Source organism: Lathyrus oleraceus, chromosome 3 (assembly GCF_024323335.1).
Source record: "Lathyrus oleraceus cultivar Zhongwan6 chromosome 3, CAAS_Psat_ZW6_1.0, whole genome shotgun sequence".
NCBI classification, from domain to species: Eukaryota; Viridiplantae; Streptophyta; class Magnoliopsida; order Fabales; family Fabaceae; genus Lathyrus; species Lathyrus oleraceus.
In genome coordinates this window covers 296,894,470-296,909,114 of record NC_066581.1, presented here as the reverse complement: position 1 = coordinate 296,909,114, position 14,645 = coordinate 296,894,470, and the positions used below count along the sequence as shown (strand labels likewise).

General features: G+C 35.4%; 1 protein-coding gene across 1 annotated transcript; it reads right to left on the bottom strand.

The window, feature by feature from the left end:
• Positions 1–4,233: 4,233 nt before the first annotated feature.
• Positions 4,234–6,942, bottom strand: LOC127127195 (geraniol 8-hydroxylase). The gene is made up of 2 exons (XM_051056319.1): positions 5,883–6,942; positions 4,234–5,052 (listed from the first exon to the last, which is right to left on the bottom strand). The coding sequence occupies exons 1-2, from the start codon at positions 6,777–6,779 to the stop codon at positions 4,444–4,446; spliced, it is 1,506 nt and encodes a 501-aa protein (XP_050912276.1). The 5' UTR covers positions 6,780–6,942; the 3' UTR covers positions 4,234–4,443.
• Positions 6,943–14,645: the final 7,703 nt, after the last annotated feature.

The following is a 14,645-nucleotide window of genomic DNA, read 5'->3' as shown; positions in this document are numbered from 1 at the left end:
CTAATATCTGAAGAGTACCCTTCTAGAACTTTAACTTCACTTAGAAACTTACACAATGTTTTTTTCTCCTTTCTAGATAGAGTATAAGCAGCAGGCAGTAGATATGTTCGTTTTCCTTTCTTCAAGGGTCCTAATTCAGTTCTTATTCCCATCGCTATCAAGTCCTTTCTTGCCTTAAGGCCATCCTTAGACTTTCATTGTATATTGAGTAACGTGCCAATAACACTTTCAAATACATTTTTTTCAATATGCATAACATCAAGAAAATGTCTCACATACAAGGACTTCCAATACGGCAATTCAAAAGAAAACTGACCTCTTCTTCCACCCACTTTTGATAAGTGTCTGGGCAAAAGGCTTGCCAAACTGAGTATCCAAATCTTTCACCTTTTCAAAAATTTGATCACCCGTCAATATAGGTGGAGCTCTGCCTTGTTCTGTCTCTCCATTGAACGCCTTTCTCCATCCACGGTAGTGATGATTTGAATTTAAGAATCTCCGATGACCGAGAAAGACATTCTTCTGACCAAACTCCAAGCGCTTCCAATCTGTTTTATCTTCACAAATAGGACACGCACATTGACCTTTTATGCTATACCCTGATAGATTTCCGTATGCTGGAAAATCATTAATTGTGCCAAACAACATCGCCCTCAAGTTGAAACTTTCTTTCCTATATCCATCATAAACCTCCACACCGGTCTCCCACAAAATCTTTAAATCTTCGATTAAGGGCTTCAAGTACACGTCTATGTCATTCCCTGGTTGTTTAGGTCCAGAAATCAACATAGACAACATCATGTACTTACGCTTCATACATAGCCATGGAGGTAGGTTATAAATCATAATAATCACAGGCCATGTACTGTGTGAGATACTCTGGATACCGTGTGGGTTCATTCCATCAGTAGATAATGCCAAGCGAAGGTTTCTTGATTCTTCTCCAAATTCAGGATAATCATTATCAATTTTCAACCACTGTGGTGAATCTGCCGGATGTCGATACTTTCCATCTATAATTCTTTCATCTGCATGCCAGGTCAAGTGTCTTGAATCGGTTTCACTACGAAACATGCGTCTAAATCTCGGAATAACAGGAAAATACCACAAGACTTTTGCTGGAGACAACTTGTTCTTATATCGCGAGACACCGCATTTAGGACACTCATTTAACGATGCATACTCATTTCGAAACAAAACGCAATCGTTTGGACATGCATGTATCTTATCATAGCTCATGCCAATAGAGCACAACATCTTTTTGGTCTCATATGTTCGATTGGGAAGAACATTATCCTCAGGAAGCATATCTTTCAAAAGGGCTAATAACTCTGTGAAACTTTTATCCGACCATCCATTGCCCGCCTTTAAGTTGTACAACTTTAATACCGCAGACAATCTTGTGAATTTAGTGCAACCATCATACAAAGGTTTCTCTGCATCACTTACCAACCTCTCAAACATTTCGGGACAATCCTTAAGATCTCCTCCAAGTGCTTCTGCAATCTCTTCAACTCGATCACAATCGTATGTATCTGCGCCACTATAGTTTGAGGCATAGGTCGTACTATCCCCCGGTTCAACATTCTCGTTACTTTTCTCACCATGCAAATTCCAACATGTATAACTTCGATCAATTCCATGCCTCATTAGATGCGATGTCAACTGAACTGCGTCAACCCGTTTCCCATAACAACAACCCAAGCAAGGACATATCATTCTACTGGGGTCTTCGGCGTGCGCAACGGCAAACTTAACGAATTCTGATACCCCATTCTCGTACTCTCTCGACAATCGATTGGAAGACATCCATGTATTATCCATTACTAATTAGAATAAACAAAAAACAATTTCAGAAGAGTTCAAACACATTCGGACCTAGGTTTCTAATGATACTGGTGTTGACACAAAATCATATGTTCATAGGTCGTATAACCCTAACTACTGGGTAATGTAGTCCAATTGCATGCGCTATCATGGTCACTAAAAACCAACCGTCAATTTCCTAATAAACCCAAACTATTTAAATGACTATGAATATTGAAACTTTACAGGTTGAAACAAACGTAGCATAGACAACAATAACATAAAATTGAAATTGGGCAAAGCTAAAACAAAGCAATAATGCAAGTAATAATGTATGCATCGTGTACCTTTGATTGGTAGAAGGAGGAAACGCGCAGTAATAATGTAGATCTAACAGAGGTGGAAGGAAAACGCCTTAGAACCCTAACGTGAAAAAGAACGAAAATAACAGATAGTGAAATAACAAAACGCGCAGTATGTTATAATTTTAATGTTTACTAAAGGGGACATTAGAGGGTGCTTGTGGAAAAAAAGCGCCCTCTAAAGGGGGCCTAAGAGGGCGCTTATGGAAGCGCTCTCTAAGGCTTTCCAGAAGCGCTTTATAAGCTGGAAATGCACATGGACTTATAACAGCGCTTTATTAAAAGCGCCCTCTAAGGGTAACCTTAGAGGGCGCTTTCTAAAAAGTGCCATGTATTGTTGTCCCTCTATCTCCTCCTTATTTTTTCGTTTCACCTTAGAGGGCGCTTGTGGAAAAAAAGCGCCCTCTAAAGGGGGCCTAAGAGGGCGCTTATGGAAGCGCTCTCTAAGGCTTTCCAGAAGCGCTTTATAAGCTGGAAATGCACATAGACTTATAACAGCGCTTTAGTAAAAGCGCCCTCTAAGGATAACCTTAGAGGGCGCTTTCTAAAAAGCGCAATGTATTGTTGTCCCTCTATCTCCTCCTTATTTTTTTGCTTCACCTTAGAGGGCGCTTTATTACAAAAGCGTCCTCTAAAGTGCGCTGTCTATTGCTCCTTATTTTTCGCTTCACTTTAGAGAGCGCTTTTGTAATAAAGCGCCCTCTAAGGTGCGCTGTCTATTCTAGTTTTTGGCGTAGTGAGACTAACCCAAAAGGACCCAGAAAGATGTGGGTACCTAAGGATAAGATAATATATATTGCAGATATCCTTAGCAGCGGATATGGACCAGGTCAGTTTTACCCAGACCCCATGATAGACCAAACTTAAAGTACAATAGTGAGAGAGGTTCTGCTCACATAGGGATTTCCAGAGATTCTGTGTGTTTTACTTTGTGAAATTAGTGAATGATCGCTTTAAAAAAATTTATATTTTAATATTTATAGAAGACATATTGGTCCAAGAGAGAAAGCAGGAGAAATAATTTTCCTAGTTTCCTAATCAGAAACATGGGAATGAAGGAAAGTCGATTCTTTTTGAAATCGTGGGTGAGACGATTTTCTCCGTTTGATTTATATTTCTAGAGCGTTACTCCTTGAACACCTCACATGCAACATGAGATAAATGAAACATATCATAGATTTCAATTTGGGAGGGGCAACCCAAGTCTAATCGTGTGACATGAAATGCACTTCGATTGACCAGTCTTGCTTCGGGCGCTCGCCCAATATTACTACATTTAGTTTGGTCTGTTTTATCATGGACCATCCTCTTTTAGGCTCAATAAAATTATTTCAATCCAACTATTACTTTTTTAATAATATCAAATGTTTTTAGTATAGAAGCATGCCAAAATAATTAAAGTAAATAAAGGATGTTAAGGTAAGGTAACAAGTCTGGTTTTGGTGGAAATATCTTGATAAGAATGATTTGTACTTTGTGAGAGCAGAGTATATCTCATTGTCTAAGTATCATCTTTTCTTTCCATTCCCTTTCTCTTCTAGTATTGTCTAGGCCCTTCCCTTATTTTGAAGAGTTGAACCCCTGCAGTTACTTAGAGAGAGAATTCCAACTAGGGATAACCATTTTAGATGTAAGGTGATTGTTGACCCTGATGGTGTTGATGGTGTCTTTTGTCAAAGTGTTACCGAGTTGTCTAATGATTTTTTGTCTCTTGCGAGTTAGGGGCTTGCATTTGGTATAATGATTTTAAGTGTCTTAGGTGATAGTTTGTTTTGCCTATGAATAATTGGTCGATCTTAGAGATTGTGAGGTCTCTTAGGTTGGCGACTAAAGTGATATATGATTTGGTTCTAGTTTGACATTTTGTGGCATGAGCCATTTATAAATCACGAGTTTATCTTTTTCAGGTTTATATATACCAAAGAGAAACCATTAAACAAAGTGATTCATTTGTCTTGAAAATTATTATTGAAACCTCCCGCGTTTCTTGCACATTCTAAACGTGGAAGGAAAATCCCGTTTTATGCATACATCAATTGTGGTTTAGTGTATGTTGACGCAAAAGTTTAATATTAATGCTTTTATATATTGCAATAACATATATACTATTAACAATTTTACATACATTGTCAACAAAGTCACAGCCATAATTGGTGATCGTACCAATCGCATGTGTGTATGCATTTTACGTTGAAATTGCAACCGCATATGCGTCTGCGTCGACAAGAGTGACACAAACCACACCCTTTTATTTTCCTTGAAAAAATATATTCATCTAAGATGATGAGGTAGCTTGAACTCGTACAGGATGAATCTTCTTTAAAGTTAATCCAAATTTCTCATCCATATTCATATCTTCTGGCTTTAACCCATCAGCAAGATTCCATTCAAAATTGTGTACAAGGGATGCCACCACTAAATGCACAATCCTATGAGCCAAAGGCAACCCTGGACAAATTCTTTTGTTTGCCCCAAATGGAATAAGTTCAAAATTATTACCCTTATAATTAACATCACACTCCAAAAATCTTTCAGGTATGAACATATTTGGATTTCTCCAAATGGTTGAATCTCTTCCCATGGCCCATACATTGACTAACACTTGTGCATTTTTTGGCACATTGAAGCCTAATATGTTGACAGTTTCATCACATTTGTGAGGTAGCAAAAATGGAGCAGGTGGGTGCAAACGAAGAGTTTCCTTCACAACTGCTTGTAAGAAAGGTAACTTAAAAATATGTGATTCTTCAATTGTTTCATCTTTACCAATTTCTTGACATAACTCTTTTTTTGCTTTTGTTAATTTTTCAGGATTACGTAATAGTTCTATCATAATCCATTCAATCGTGTCTGATGATGTGTCGGTCCCAGCAACAAATAAATCCTAACAAAATAGTATTTTGAAATTCAATTAAATTTGCAATAATATAGAAAAATGCATTTGTAACACAACTATACGATTGTATCAATATCCTTTTTATTATTTTATCAATCATAAAAGCATGAATATTTCAACTTTATGGATAGTGTAGTTGAAAACACACCTTAGTATGTGGGTGGAATCTCATAAATCAGATATCTCTGGGTCCACATAGAGCAAAATATCCTAATTAACGTGAACTATAAAAATATTTGATTTTAGTTATAACTATCATCATATTTATAAAAACAATTGTATTAAAATAAGGGTTATTCAGAAGCACTTTTTAAAGATTTAAAAAAAAAAAAATTTCAATTTTCAATATATTAATTACACACATTTAAAAAAAACTTACTTTTTTAAGTTTTAGAGAGTGTCCAGAAACACTCATTAACATTTTCCTTAAAATAAATATTATTTTAATATTGATATAAGTTTAGTTGTATTATTTAATTAATATTATATGTATTACATCTAAATTTTTTTTTTAATATTTATAGTGATAAAACTAAAGAGATAGTTAATAAGTATAATATAATAAAGTGACTCTTCCTTCTTTTAATATATTTTATACGAAATAATCAAACTAATGCAACTGTTATCATAAGACAAGACAGAGCTAATATTTTGAAACTCTAGTTGTATTAATTTTTTAAACTAGTATTTGCAAATCTTAGTTAAATTCAATATTGATTGGTTGAATGTCAATACCGGTATTTAAACTTGTCTAAAATCAACAACATATTAAACTCTAATAATTGATGAAAATGAATCATTTGAAAAGCAACACTAACCATAAAGAGATGCACCATCTCACTGCGACTTAATTCCAACGTGGTTTCTCCAATATTGTTGCTTTTAAGAAGTGAATCCAACACATCATTGCAAACATCCTCAGAATCAGCTTTGGTAAATCTTGAATTAATTCTTTCTTCAATAATATCATCAAAAATCTCATATAACTTCTTCAAATAATTGGTGAGATTTGCATGCACACTTTGTAGATCTAAGCGACGAAGAATAGGAAAGAAATCTGATACATTAGGTTTCCCAGCTTCTTCCATGATACCCCAAATAATTTTCTTAAATCCTTGAGACTCTTGGCCATGTATTGATTGAGCCAAATCCATAGAGAACAAAGTATTTGAAATTGAATTAAGGACAGTTGTAAAAACAGCCTCACCAATATCAAAAGCCTCACCTTTCTTGCTTTTTTCTATCACATAATTCAATAATTCTTGTAACTTTTGTTGGCGAAGGATTTTTGTTGAGTCAAGCATTTTTTTAGAAAATACTTTTGTGGCACAAACTTTCCTTAGTTTCTTCCACAAATCTAATGTTGGATGCCACACAAGTGAGAATTTGGCATGATCAAGTGCATATCCAGCATGTGGAATAGTTCTACTAGAGAAGATTTGTGAATTTTCTTGTAGGACTTGTTTGGCTACTTGAGGGGATGAGATTACTATGGTTGTTATTGTTCCTAATTTCAGTGACTTGATTGGTCCATATATTTTAGAGAGTTTTGTGAGAGATTTGTGTGGGTTTTGGCCAAGTTCTAAGATGTTACCAATGATAGGAAGTGGGCGTGGCCCTGGTGGAAGTTTTGTGGAATTTTGATTTCTAAGGATGAAGATAAGAATGGTTGCACACATAAAAGTAATAAGAAGGAGAAGCGTTTGGTACTCCATGGTTTATTGTTCATGCATTTCCTTTTTGTGATATGCACATGTATTTATAACAAGACAGTAATTAGGTGATATTTATCTTTTGTATGATTTCGACATTATGAGAAGAAATATCTCACTAATTAGGTGATATTTGTCTTCTATATGAGAAGAAATATCTCACTAGTTTGTTAAAATCCATACCCTCTTTCTTTGAGAGATAAATTAATATTTATTGTATTTTAATTCGTTTTCATATAAATTATATCTTATAATTTTTCTTTAACCTTAATAATATATTTATTTTTAAGTAAAAATTTATTGAAGTTAAAAAATTAAAAAATTAAAAAATAAAGCTTATCTCATTTTTATTTGGGATGGACCTTGGAAAAAAGCAAGGTAATTAAGACTCGAAGATTTCTTAATGCATCCTTTATGTTTCTTAGTCAACACGCTATCACGGTAGGAAAAAATTGAGATTAAGTTATTGATTAACTTTATTCAGAAAAGCAAGAGTCGTCACCGAACTTTATTGTTTCCAAGGAAATGGGAAAGATGTCGAACAAAACTCACAAAAGGTAAAACAAAACAGAAATCTGGATACAAGGGTTGGTTATGCAAGGGGAAGATATTAACGCCAATCGCATCTATGGTACTCCATACGAACCACTTGCAAATCTTTGTTTATAAAAAAGTTGGGTTGTTTGTTGATTGATTTTAATTTGAAAAATATTTTTTCGTACTCGAGTGGAAAACTCGGCTTACTACCCACAAGTATGAGAAAATGAGCATATCATCTTGATATGAAGAACTTTTTACTTGAACTTTCTCAAAGCACGTCTCAACATTCACACTACGCCAAAAACTGGAATAGACAGCGCCCCTTAGAGGGCGCTTTATTACAAAAGCGCACTCTAAAGTGAAGAGAAAAAATAAGGAGCATACTATTGGAATAGACAACGCACTTTAGATGGCGCTTTTGTAACAAAGCGCACTCTAAAGTGAAGCGAAAAAATAATGAGGAAATGGAGGGACACCAATAGAGGACGCTTTATTGAAAGCGCCCTCTAAGGGTAACCTTAGAGGGCGCTTTTAAAAAAGCGCTCTCTATGTCCATGTACATTTCCAGTTTATAAGGCGCTTTTGGAAAGCCTTAGAGAGCGCTTTTAGAAGCGCCCTCTTAGGCCCCCTTTAGAGGGCGCTTTTGTAACAAAGCGCCCTCTAAAGTGAAGCCAAAAAAAAAATAATGAGGAAATGGAGGGACAACAATAGAGGGCGCTTTAGTGAAAGCGCCCTCTAAGGTTACCCTTAGAGGGCGCTTTTAAAAAAGCGCTCTCTAAGTCCATGTACATTTCCAGTTTAGAAGGCGCTTTTGGAAAGCCTTAGAGAGCGCTTTCAGAAGCGCCCTCTTAGGCCCCTTTTAGAGGGCGCTTTTTTTACAAAAGCGCCCTCTAAGGTCCCCTTTAGTAAACATTAAAATTATAACATATACTGCATGTCTCTTTATTTTTCCTCTCTATAAGCTATTTCGTTTACGTAACTGGGTTTTCTCTCTACTGCGATTACTCTCTACTGCGATTACTCTCGTCCTCCGTTCGTTCTCCCTCCCTCACCGTCATCGTCGCCGTCGCCTTTTTCTGCTGCTGCGTTCACGTTCACGTCCACCGTCACTGTTCACTTTCTTCTCCATCGTTACCGTCACCTTGAAGGTATTTCTCTTCTCCATCGTTACCGTTCACTTTCTTCATGTGTTTGATTAGGGCATTTTCTAAACTTAGTTTTACATTTTGTGCATTATGTTGATTAATGTAGTTTAGGGCAAACTGAGTTTTTTATTTCTGATTGAAAACTGATATCATTTGAAGTGTGTTTGAGCTTGTGCTTGGAAGTTTGATGATTATGGATGCAAGTTTGTTCATGTTCCAAACACCATAAGTTTGCATTGGTCTTTTGCATGCAGTAGGTGTGTGTGAGTTTGTATTCAATAATGATAAAAAAAAAAAAGAGTTTAGATTGTTGTAACATGAGAGAAATGGAAGGTATATGAATGTGTTCACGTATTGAATCATTGTCTTACTTTGGTCTTATTGAATCATTTCTATATTACAGATAAAACTGCAAACACTGATTATGCAAAGCACAACAAATCACATAATAAATCTCCACATGCCATGTTCATATCCAACACAATAATCATCAATTTATTCATAGTTACAGAAATTAAACCAATGAATGCATCATATGCTCACATTAACATATCTATAAAACCCTAGGCAACTCAAATACAACAATCAGAGAGCAGAAACAGTATAAACCTTACCTTTTGAGCCTCTCCACCATCTAATTTCTTTGATAAGCCAGGAGAATTTGAAAATATGAGAATGTAATGAGAAAGAAAAAATAAGAAAGTGAAGCAGAGAAGGTGAAAGGGGAAGAGAAATAACCGTTTTGGTTTTTAGAGAAAGAGATGATTTGGCGAAGTTTGAAGGGAAGAGCATCGAGTTGAGAGGATTTAGGCGGTGGAGGGAGGGCGGTGGCGCCACCGTGAGCAGCCTTGTAGTTCTTCTCTCTCCTTTTCCTTCCCTTGCCTCCCATTTTCTCTTTCTTTCTCTCTTTTTGATAAACCCTAATACTAGTAATTCATTGGAGTTCTTAGCAGTTTTCCCAAACGATGTCGTTTTAAGCGTTTTGAAATATATCGTATTCCTATCAAATTGACGTGTGGGTATGAAACAAAATCAATCATTATTTACCTCGTCTCATTGTGAATTTCTCAAATATAAAATAAAAATTAATCCATAAAAAATACTTAAAATAACAAATATATATATATATATATATATATATATATATATATATATATATATATATATATATATATAAATTTTAGAGAAAAAAAAATATGCAATGACATTGTAAAATAATTGTATATTTTCAATCAATCACGAATGTATATCCCGCCTAATCACCAATTTAATTTTAAAATACTAATATGACATGTCAGAATGTTATAATTCTATTGGAAGATAGTGTAAAACTAATTTATACTAACAATGCATTACCTTTACTCTCTAATTTTTAATTTTTAAGTGTAAAGAGATTTTACATAACCATTCCATTTTTACAAATATTTGACATTTATGTTAATTATCTAAAAAGTAACATTTATGAACATTTGTGATGCACTAATCATGTAAAAAATCTACTATCTATTAAAAGAACATGTTTTGGAAATGACCATTAAACCATTCTTAATTTAAGTTTATTTTCTCATAATTACAAGGTTATTTCTGTCTAAACACATTTAAGTTAATTTATTACCGTTTATCCACTATTTGGAATTCTTCTTAACTTTCTACATCATTGATGTTACGTTATCCATGCAAAACTGAAAAGCCTCATTCCAAATTTTCAATATCATTTTCAATTTTCACTCTACTTCATGCATAGAGTACTCAAAAGACACGTTGGAGCTTGGAGTGACACACATTGGTTGCTGAAATATTAAAAGAACATTGGTTCCAAAGATTCAAAACTCCCTCTCTCCATTTCGCCACATCCGTCCCAAATTTCGTCACCACTGTTACAGAGTCTCATCGATTCTGTAGAGCACGGGAAGAAATTCACCATCGTCTCGCAGAGCGCCAACAAGATGATTTTTACTCTTTATTCCATCGGTTATGTTATATTTATGTTCCAACAGTCATAGTTTATTTTCAATCTTTGATTTTTACTCTTTGTTGTTGTTTAATATTCGTGTTTTCTTTGTGTTAAGTGTTGTTTAATCTTTGTTTTTGGAAAGCTCATGTTCAAAGTTGCCATGGTTGTTCATAAACTTTACTGTTTAGATTACGCATTTATATTTTCCTTCTTTCTTGACTTGCTCAAGGCTGAATTTCATATAAATTTATATTGTGGATTATACGTTATATTTGTTGATTATTGTTCAATCTTTGTTTTTGAAAAACAAAAGTTCAAAATTGTCATTGATGTTCATAAACTTTTGTCTTTGGAAAACATGATGTGTGCTTAAAAAAAATTCAATGTTCATAAACTTCAATGAAAATATTTTATATAGTTTCATATTACTGTTGGTATCTAGAAGGTCACAACATAGGAGTTCATATTACTATTTGGAAAACGTGATGCGTGGTTGAAAAAATTTCAATCAAAATATGTCTTCCTTTTTTGTTATTGGAAAATCTGTGTTCATAACACTACGCCAAAAATTGGAATAGACAGCGCACCTTAGAGGGCGTTTTTTTACAAAAGCGCACTCTAAAGTGAAGAGAAAAAATAAGGAGCGAACAACTGGAATAGACAGTGCACTTTAGAGGGCGCTTTTGTAACAAAGCACCCTCTAAAGTGAAGCGAAAAAATAATGAGGAAATGGAGGGACACCAATAGAGGGCGTGTTTATGAAAGCGCCCTCTAAGGGTACCCTTAGAGGGCGCTTTTAAAAAAGCGCTCTCTAAGTCCATGTATATTTCCAGTTTATAAGGCGCTTTTGGAAAGCCTTAGAGAGCGCTTTTAGAAGCGCCCTCTTAGGCCCCCTTTAGAGGGCGCTTTTTTTACACAAGCACCCTCTAAGGTCCCCTTTAGTAAACATTAAAATTATAACATATACTGCATGTCTCTTTATTTTCCCTCGCTATATGCTATTTCGTTTACGTAACTGGGTTTTCTCTCTACTGCGATTACTCTCTACTGCGATTACTCTCGTCCTCCGTTCGTTCTCCCTCCCTCACCGTCGTCGTCGCCGTCGCCTTTTTCTGCTGTTGCGTTCACGTTCACTGAGTTATCTGCGTCCACCGTCGCTGTTCACTTTCTTCTCCATCGTTACCGTCACCTTGAAGGTATTTCTCTCAATAGTTTGTATTTTCAGGTGTTTGATTAGGGCATTTTCTAAACTGAGTTTTACATTTTGTGCATTATGTTGATTAATGTTGTTTAGGGCAAACGAGCATTATATGGTGTTCATGAGCACCTTGTTGAAAATCATTTTTTGTTATTTTTTTGTGTATGGTTTTGATCACTGAATGTTGTATGTTGTATGGTTATGTAAGGTTTTTTATTTTTGATTGAAAACTGATGTCATTTGGAGTGTGTTTGAGCTTGTGCTTGGAAGTTTGATGATTATGGATGCAAGTTTGTTCATGTTCCAAACACCATAAGTTTGCATTGGTCTTTTGTATGCAGTAGGTGTGTGTGAGTTTGTATTCAATAATGATGAAAAAAAAAGAGAGTTTAGATTGTTGTAACATGAGAGAAATGGAAGGTATATGAATGTGTTTTTTGTGTAGCTTCACGAATATGGTCATTGTCTTACTTGGGTCTTATTGAATCATTTCTATATTACAGATAAAATGGCTAGTAACCAAGACGATACCCATGACGCGAGTGGATCACGTAACAATGTTGAAAATGAAATCAAACGAGGATTGACTGTTATGAAGTCAATCATTCGTGCAAGAGACAAGGGTGAAAAATTCGAAGTACATTGGAGTGCTGAAGACCAACTAATTGAGCCTAACGGTTCAATATTGGCAAGTTACATTGGTTTCCTTGTTCGACAACATATTCCGATTACATGTGATAATTGGAGAAGTCCGGAATTGAAGGTTGGCAAAGAAAAAATATGGTCCGAGATACAAGTACTTACCATATATTGTTATTTTTTTTTTTACTATTTGTTGACCATATATTGTTATAATATTACTTATAATAACACCCTCCATATGTATGTTTTTTAGAGATCCTTTCACATCGATGAAAGCCGGCAAAAATATTGTATTCAATTGGCCGGAAAAAGACTCTGAGGATTTCGATCCTTTTTGTCCAACAAATTTCTCAAGGATGAGGAAGGAAAATTTGTTGAAGCAGAACGGCCAATGAAGTATGCGGAGATTATTTCAGCCGAAGAATGGGATAACTTTGTCGCCAAACGAAGAAACGAAAAATTCCATGTAATGTCTATTAATTATGGTATTATACAATTGTTAAGTTACTTGGTTCTAATATGCCTTAAACTTTTTTATCCAGGAAGTAAGCGATAAAAATCGGAAAAGGGCATCAAAACCCGCGTATCCGTACAAAAAAGGGCGTACGGGATATGCACGGTTACAACAAAGAATTGTGAGTATATTCAAATGCTATGAGCTTATACATTGTCACAATATGTTATAATTGATGATCTTATAATCTAATTCAATGTGTAGCTAGCCGAGGAGAAAAGTGACGCAACATCTCTTCCGGAGCACGTATTATGGAAGGCTGCTCGGGTTGGGAAGGATGGGGCTGTCGTTGAAGCGGTCCAAACTGTTTATGACGAATGTGTAAGTATATGTAACATTATTTCTTTAATTATATCGAAAATTTTGTTAGACATATAATTCATTTTTAATCTCCTCTAATAATATTTCAGGAGACTTTATCCCAAACCTTACCTTCAACCGAGGTCCAGGATTGCAGGAGCGTACTTAGTCGAGTACTAAATGTTCCTGAGTATTCCGGTCGTGTGAGGGGTAAGGGTTTTGGTGTGACTCCGTCGTCATTTTATAAAAAACAAAAAACAAAAAATCCTACCAACAAAGAGGTGATGGAGACCTTGGCGGAGTTAAGGGCACAAGTACTCCAACTGCAAAACGAGAATGCAAGGTATAGAGAGGAAAGGTGTGCCTCCGAGGCAAAAGATACTAGTGACCGAGCTAGTATCAATTGTCAACCGAAATTTCCCAAGGTAATTATATATGTTATTATGAAATTAAAATAGCACTTTTTTACTTGACACATATACACGTTAACAATAACATTTATTATTGGTTTAGGGCATTTCACCTTGTCAGCTATATCTATCGTCACCAACTTATCGCATGGTTGGCAAGGGAAAAGTGCACAACACTTCGGGTGAATTACTTCACCATAATCCCCTCCCGGTGGGATATATGAAAGTTTCGGTTGACCTTGTATTAGATACCGACGCGCTTCTACCATTACCTGACGTTGTTTCAGAGACAACGTTGATGCGAGAAGCAGTCGGATCCTTTGTTGGATGGCCGTCAGATCTAATTTTCCCAGATGCCGAGGTATATATGTTCTAAATGATTATGAATCTTTAGTATTCACATTTCAATTCAGCTACAATTATGATATTTAATCAATCCTTATTACATGGTAATGTTAGACTCCTACAAGACCCACGCATAAAGCTGGTAAAGGGATTTCAAGACGTATCGAGTCGGTTGCATCTCTAAAAGAGGTACAAATATATATACCTATTGAATTATATACGCAACGATTCTGTTGCATCACAAAAAGTCATGATTTAATTTATATGAATTTTTAGGTTCCCGGTCGAAAGTTGAAAAAAGCTGGTAACGATATTCCTCCAACGACGTCCGGGACAAAATCTCAAATTATGATGCGTCTTGAGAAAATGGTGAATGAGTCCGATATTATGCACGGGGCCATTCGTAGTATAGATTTTGATGAAGGTGTTTTCGGAGCTGCTCATTTCGAAATAATTGCGAAGGAGGACATGCAACAACTTTTTGAACACGACGAATTGGGCATCGCTGTCATTCATACATACATATGGTACTCCAATCAATCTATAATTTACTTAGTTGAACAATTTATTTACACATTTCAATGAGTAGTCTAATGTTTATTATGTTTCTATTTAAGGTATATGTATGTAACATTGCTGCGGGGAACTGAATTGTGTAACTGTTTCAATTTTATTGCTGCTTCCCGTATCAACGCAACGTTAATAACGAAAAATCCAACATCCGTAAAGAATGATCTAGTCGATAGATTCATGGCGGCCGGCGATAATACTACACCCAGTTTGTATTTTTTACCGTTTAATTCTGGCAACGGGTTAGATTT

What these genes read in the sequence shown, in the direction of transcription:
- LOC127127195 (XM_051056319.1), bottom strand. Translation starts at nt 6,779, where the DNA reads ATGGAGTACCAAACGCTTCTCCTTCTTATTACTTTTATGTGTGCAACC. An exon ending in AGATGGTGCATCTCTTTATG is followed by an intron (nt 5,053 to 5,882) that starts GTTAGTGTTGCT and finishes CTATTTTGTTAG; the next exon opens with GATTTATTTGTTGCTGGGAC.